At 37.6% G+C, this 6,298-nt stretch overlaps 1 protein-coding gene across 5 annotated transcripts in view; it reads left to right on the top strand.

Annotated features, from left to right (window-relative positions):
• SYNCRIP (synaptotagmin binding, cytoplasmic RNA interacting protein) overlaps nucleotides 1–6,298 on the top strand; it is a 29,867-nt gene that overhangs the window by 1,020 nt on the left and 22,549 nt on the right. For 3 of the 5 annotated variants that reach the window (XM_004673665.2, XM_004673666.2, XM_004673663.2), the window contains exons 2-6: nucleotides 858–1,017; nucleotides 1,717–1,835; nucleotides 1,940–2,047; nucleotides 4,315–4,428; nucleotides 4,527–4,703. In XM_004673665.2, the coding sequence (XP_004673722.1) occupies nucleotides 870–1,017; nucleotides 1,717–1,835; nucleotides 1,940–2,047; nucleotides 4,315–4,428; nucleotides 4,527–4,703 (666 nt within the window). In that variant the 5' untranslated portion in view covers nucleotides 858–869. The remainder of the gene's footprint in view (nucleotides 1–857; nucleotides 1,018–1,716; nucleotides 1,836–1,939; nucleotides 2,048–4,314; nucleotides 4,429–4,526; nucleotides 4,704–6,298) is intronic. The other 2 variants (XM_004673668.2, XM_012722176.1) reach the window with 1 other exon arrangement.

Below are 6,298 nucleotides of genomic sequence, written 5' to 3'. Positions count from 1 at the left end.
CTGTGGACACTTGACTTCCAGTCAAGCTCCTGGAACAGAGCGGGAGCCGGGGTCGCCGGCGCCCGGGGCGGAGAGAGCCATGTGTCACGGCGGAGACGGCGGCGCTGGGGGGCGGGGAGAGCCCGTGGCCTGGCGCCGCCGCGGTCTCGGTGTGGAGGGGCGAGGTTGTGCAGCTGCTGCTTTCTGGGGCTCCTGCCGCGGCGTCGGGTTGATGTCGGGAGCCGGTGACGGTCCTCTTGGCCTGGGACTCGGTGGGTTTCCGTTGAAGGAAGTTGTAGGACATTTGAAGGCGCAGAGCACGTGTTTCTAATGGGTTCCTGGTGGCCGCAGCGGAGAGGTTGCTGCTCTGGGTGCGGAGTCGGGGGCGGGCTTTGGGGCGCGGGGGTGAAGGGTGGAGAAATTGGGTGGTGGGAAGGTTGCTTGTGTGAGCGCTTTGTTCTTCGCTGGCTGTTGTTGTTGCTGATCTATAAGCGGCAGGCGGGAAAAGCGCGCACTTTGAGGGTTTACCTTGGAGAGGGAAAAGCCTGGCTTTGCTTTCTCCACACATACCTCATTCTCCGGACGGGCACGACTGCATGTGGCACGCTGGCTGGTCCTCGTGCTGACTGGGCTCCATTTGTAATAGGGTTTTCCTAGGGAGTGTTAGCAGGTGAGTCAGGGGTGGTGCTAAGGAAAAAACGGTGAATCTGTACTGTGCCCTGCGCTCAAATCTGGCTTGTCAGGCGATAGTGATTTCAAGGCTTCTTTAAAGGCTGGCTGGCATAGTAATGGTAGAGAAAGGAATGATTGGGGCTCTCATATTGTCCTCTACCCTCTCTGAAGACCCTAGTTTAATTTTGCTTATTGCGTTTGAACAGATCTCTGGAAACATGGCTACAGAACATGTTAATGGAAATGGTACTGAAGAGCCCATGGATACTACTTCTGCAGTTATCCATTCAGAAAATTTTCAGACATTGCTTGATGCTGGTTTACCACAGAAAGTTGCTGAAAAACTAGATGAAATTTACGTTGCAGGTAAGAACTAACACTTGCAAAATTATATTATGAAATTTTTCTATTGGATTTCTGGCTTTGAGCTAAAATAGCAACTTTTTGTGGTTTCCAATAAGTGTGGGAACTGGAGTTTTGCCTTGTTGTGATAGTTTGAGGTAGAGGTTAAGGTGACTAGAGGGAGGGAAGAAGGAAGCTTAGGAGGTAAAGGTTGGCTGGCCAGGTGGATAAGTATATGATGGTAGCAACAGCTGCTAAATGTTGGGGACAGGCCATGTGACTTTTTGGGGTATTTTCATAATAGGATTCTTGTTAAACAACATGGTAACTAGCCTTGTAGTCTTGTCTGTCTTGGTGTGGCTGTTGCTTTTTCTCCTGGTATTTGAAATTGGAGGTTCAGTTGTCATGCTTGGTACTTTTGTTGGTTGATATTAGAATTTGTAAGCCTATATATTTTACTGTAGAAATGCTTAGTGTTCACAGTTATCTGACTTAGACACAGAACAAGATATAAAAGAAGTTGATTCCTTATTGTGTGTTTGAGGCCTTACTGCAGTTCAGAATGGCTAAAGTATGTTTTTTTATTATATAGATGATAAAGGGAATGGAAGAATTTTTAGTTGGCGCACCAGTACCTGTACTGGCAAATCTGAACTTTTCTAAGCAAAAATCATTCAAAAATATTAAAAGTTTTCTCCTTTAATTAAGTTTTTTCTTCTCCAGGGCTTGTTGCACATAGTGATTTAGATGAAAGAGCTATCGAAGCTTTAAAAGAATTCAATGAGGACGGCGCACTGGCAGTTCTTCAACAGTTTAAAGACAGTGATCTCTCTCATGTTCAGGTAACATTGTCAGCTCAAAAAAGAATAAAAAACTTGAAGTTTTGTTATAGTTTATAGATAGAGCTAAGACAGTTTTTAAACATGGTTGGAAAATTCCTTTACAGAACAAAAGTGCCTTTTTATGTGGAGTCATGAAGACTTACAGGCAGAGAGAAAAACAGGGGACCAAAGTAGCGGATTCTAGCAAAGGACCAGATGAGGCAAAAATTAAGGTATGTCTTTAATTTTTTTTTTTTAAAGCACTGTTCACTTGTAAAGTTCTTTAGATTTTTTTTAAGCTTTGGTTAACTATTTCTAGTATGTGTAAGATGTTGAGAGTTAATGACCATGACATAATCTGTTAATCTTCTAATTGCTATTTTAAAAAGTTTCTTGCCTTTTAACTTTTTCTGTCCTAAAACATTTCACTGTTCTAAGTTTTTCTTGAACATTTCGCTAATGCTGTTTAAGACGGTGCTATTGTGTTCTAACTAAAAACATTAAAGCAATACCATTTTTCTAGATTTATTTTCCTGAAAAGTTGCAAGTCTGGATTACTGACACTGTAACCAAAGGGAATATCTATTTAGCGTTACCTCTTGATTGCTTTTCTTAGGATTCTTTGGCTATCAGGCTAAGTGGATTTAGAATTTTAACACTACCTTCCTCCCTACCCTAGTCTGGGCCAATTTGATCATTTCTGAAAGCAGTTTCTAATAATAGGAGTGGTCAGTGTAGAATGGAAAAGAGGAAATTGAGGCTAGGAGTGAAAGGTAGGGTTTTTTTTTTTTTAATTCTATGGTGGCATCAAAACCAAGTAAGTTTTTTTACTTTTGTGTTTGAGTTTTTAGAAGAGCATGGTGATTATACTATGTTTTGACTAGCTCTTACTACAGTGTGTTTTTGGTGTTCTTGAACCAAGGATTATAGTTAGAAAATTAGCTATTGAGGGTGGTGTTATATAGTATTGTAAAGGGAAGAGGAAACTTGATATATGAGGTTAGCTGTTGCTGTTGTCTGCATTTAAGTTTGAGACTTTCGTAGGTCTAGTTTTAAGTAAGTTTTGTTTGAACAATAAATTTTTTGGTAGAAATGGAATATAGTTTGTGTTACAATCATTTTGTTTGTAATTAAGTCTACATTTGGGAGCTAAATTACGAAAGTTTACCCAGAAAAGTGTAGTTTTGTGACTTCAGTTCCATCTTTGGAAGAGAGTGGCTCAAAGTTTCATTGTGACTTTAAATTGTTACAAAAGACATAGAGATAGATGTTTTTACAGAATGTTTGATAGAGAAAATTAATTTTTCCTGTTTTGGGGAGTTGACAATGAAAGGCGTATCCTGGATTGTTAGGATGAAAGTGGCACAAGTCCTCCACAGAACAGCATATGGAGAAAAAGGGAAGATGAGCCATTTTACAGTTGATGTGATAGCTAGCTTATTTTTGTTTTTAACCCAGTGTTGCACTCAAATAATTAAGCAGACAGTGGCTAAAATAGAAAAAGACTGCTTAAAATATGAAATACTTTGTGGGCTGTTTTGTTAGAAATTTTAGGAATAGAAAAGGTTTTAAGTTATTTTCATAAATGATGATTTGGAGTGGGAAATGTGTAAAAGCTTTTCATTATTCTGAGATGGGGTGCTCCCAAATTACATAGCTGTATTTGATAAGTTTTGTCATGTGCCTGGTGTTTGTTTTTATTTCAGAATTTATCAGTTAATTATTACGTTGGTTTTATTATTTAGAAAACTGGATTTGTCCTTTCTGTTTGAGATAATGGGAGGAGGAGAGTAATTCTTGGCTTTTTCCATAGGCTAAGAGTAGACTATTACTAGTATTTTTGCATCCAAAATAGGGCTTGAAGAGAGATTTAATGTTTTGAGTAGATTTTAGTAGTTCACCTTTCAGGAGATAAAATGTACAGGCTAGGTCACATTGTTGCAAATTTTGGTGCCTTTTTTTAAAAAATGCATGTTCAACAAATGTACTTGAATGTCAAATAAGAATGTACATTTCTTAGAACTTTTAAGCGTCTGGACTTAGTTTGAAGAGTATAATTTCTGTAAAATTTGCTGGAATGCTCATAATGTTGGTGTGGGATACAGGAAATGTATTAGTTAAGATGTCCAGACTTTGGAGAGAGAACCTATCCATCCTTCACAGGAGAAAATTAGTTCAACCAAATCATGTATGGTCCTTTTTAAAGGAGGTGTTAGATATACTTTGCCTTGAAAGTTGAAGGGTCAATTTAAATCGTTTTCATTAAGCACTACTCAGTGATTTACTGTAGAAAGTAATTTGAACAGGACTCTGAAATTTGCCTATAAATTAGGACAATTATAAGTACATATTAAGAAATTCTAAGAGACACCAGAAACCTGTTCCTAGGGAATGTTGCCAAGATAAATGGAAAGATTTGAACAAGATTGATTTTTAACTGCTGAATGTATGGGTGTGGTCTTGTGAATTAAATGTATTAATGGCATTTGAACTCTTTAAGGCACTCTTGGAAAGAACAGGCTACACACTTGATGTGACTACTGGACAGAGGAAGTATGGGGGACCGCCTCCAGATTCCGTTTATTCAGGTCAGCAGCCTTCTGTTGGCACTGAGGTAAAGAAACTAAAAACTTGTATCTTTTGTAGTAAATGCACAGGTATCTGTTTCCTAAAGAAGCTCTCCATGGTTTTTACTTCATATTTAACTTACAGATATTTGTGGGAAAGATCCCAAGAGATCTATTTGAGGATGAACTTGTTCCATTATTTGAGAAAGCTGGACCTATATGGGATCTTCGTCTAATGATGGATCCACTCACTGGTCTCAATAGAGGTTATGCGTTTGTCACTTTTTGTACAAAAGAAGCAGCTCAGGAGGCTGTTAAACTGGTAAGTTTTCCCACTTTCTTCACAGTCACTCTGTTTAATTAAAGCCAGATATTTGTTATTGTGTGTAAGAGTTAATTAACCATATGCTTTTTGAAGGACTTTAAGCAGTGTCTTTCACATTCTCTTGATACATGTTTTAGCAGAATTTTTTGCATGTTATCGTTGATAGCACTCAGGATCTAGAAAATAGTGTTGGCAGGATTCCTACTTATTGGTTCTTTGAAACATCATGCATAGGGACTTTGAAAGGTTTAAGAAAGGGATAAGATACCCATAGTTTCTGATTATACCCAGGTTGATCACACATTTTCTAAAAGACAAAGCATTGATAAATAATGAAATAAAGGATTTTGTGTGAGTGACTACTGAAAAATACTAGATTTTAGATGAGGACTTAGCTATTAGCCCAGTCTTTTAGAATTACAAATTATATCTTACAGAAGTTCAAATGGCAAGGGACTTTTGAAAATGGCCCATTATGATAGATGTTTGTTAATTTTGCCTTGTCTGGCTTACATATTATGGGTAATTCCAAGCAGATTTAAAATCCTCAAACTGATTTCTCCTCCCATTTTTGTTTTTCCTTCCCATTAGGCTACATAGCATTTTAAGGTAAATTTTGAGAAAAGGAAACCGAGTATACTTTGTTTTGCTTGCTTTGTTGCTTGAATTTCTCCACTGGTGTGTATAATTGAATATAGATGTTTTGTTTTTTTAAATAATTCAAGAAAAGTTTCTTTTTAAATAATGGGTTTTTCCCCCCCCCCGCCTTCAGAGACTGTTTCCTATTTCAGGTATAGTTCTGTAGGGAGCCATTGTCTGGTAATTTTGAACTCTTCAAACTGGTTTCAGCAGTTCAAGTAAAATTAAGTTACTTTTTCGACTTCTGAATAGATAACTAGAAATCGTCCAGTTTAGTCTGTTAATAGAACATTTTTATAAGATAGCAATAAAATAGTAATAAATTTAATGCGAAAACTGAATATGATTGAGATGGCAGTGAATTACCTTCTACATACTAGTTAGTGCACAACTTAACTGGTGTTATTAGGCCCATTTTACTTACTAGATTTTGCATAGCTTTAATTTTGTCTGGATTATTTAGTGTGTTACATAGTAATGATTTATTTATTACCATTTTAAAAAAGGAATTGCTAAACCAAAATTGTTAGTCTACTTAATTCTTGCTGCCAAAGTACAGTGAATTATGGTAGGTTCTAACTAGAATTTATTTTTATAATTTCCAGAAATCTTGCAGTAAACACCTGTCATTAGAGGAAAATGAATATGATTCAGTTGTGATACGATTTCAGTTTGGGTAATTGCCTTGGTTTTACAAATACTCTATAGTCCAGTGTTGCATTGTTGCAGCCTTAATGTCTATATATAAACTTGTGTTTTAACAATAGTGCAGGAATTTGCCTAGGTGGTTGAATAGCCATGTTGGTGAGTCTGGCAGTTGTTTTTTTTAAAGATTTATTTATTTATTCATATAGAGCTGGGGTACAGGCCAGAGATGCGGAGGGTGAGAGGCTTCACCAGAGACAGAGTGGGGAGCAGAACAGGCAGATCGATAAAGCACACTGCTGAGGGGA

Source organism: Condylura cristata, unplaced genomic scaffold (genome assembly GCF_000260355.1).
Source record: "Condylura cristata isolate star-nosed mole 26May11 unplaced genomic scaffold, ConCri1.0 scaffold00001, whole genome shotgun sequence".
Lineage (NCBI taxonomy): Eukaryota > Metazoa > Chordata > Mammalia > Eulipotyphla > Talpidae > Condylura > Condylura cristata.
The sequence above is the reverse complement of the archived record's forward strand: the minus strand, read 5'-3'. Positions and strand labels throughout refer to the sequence as shown.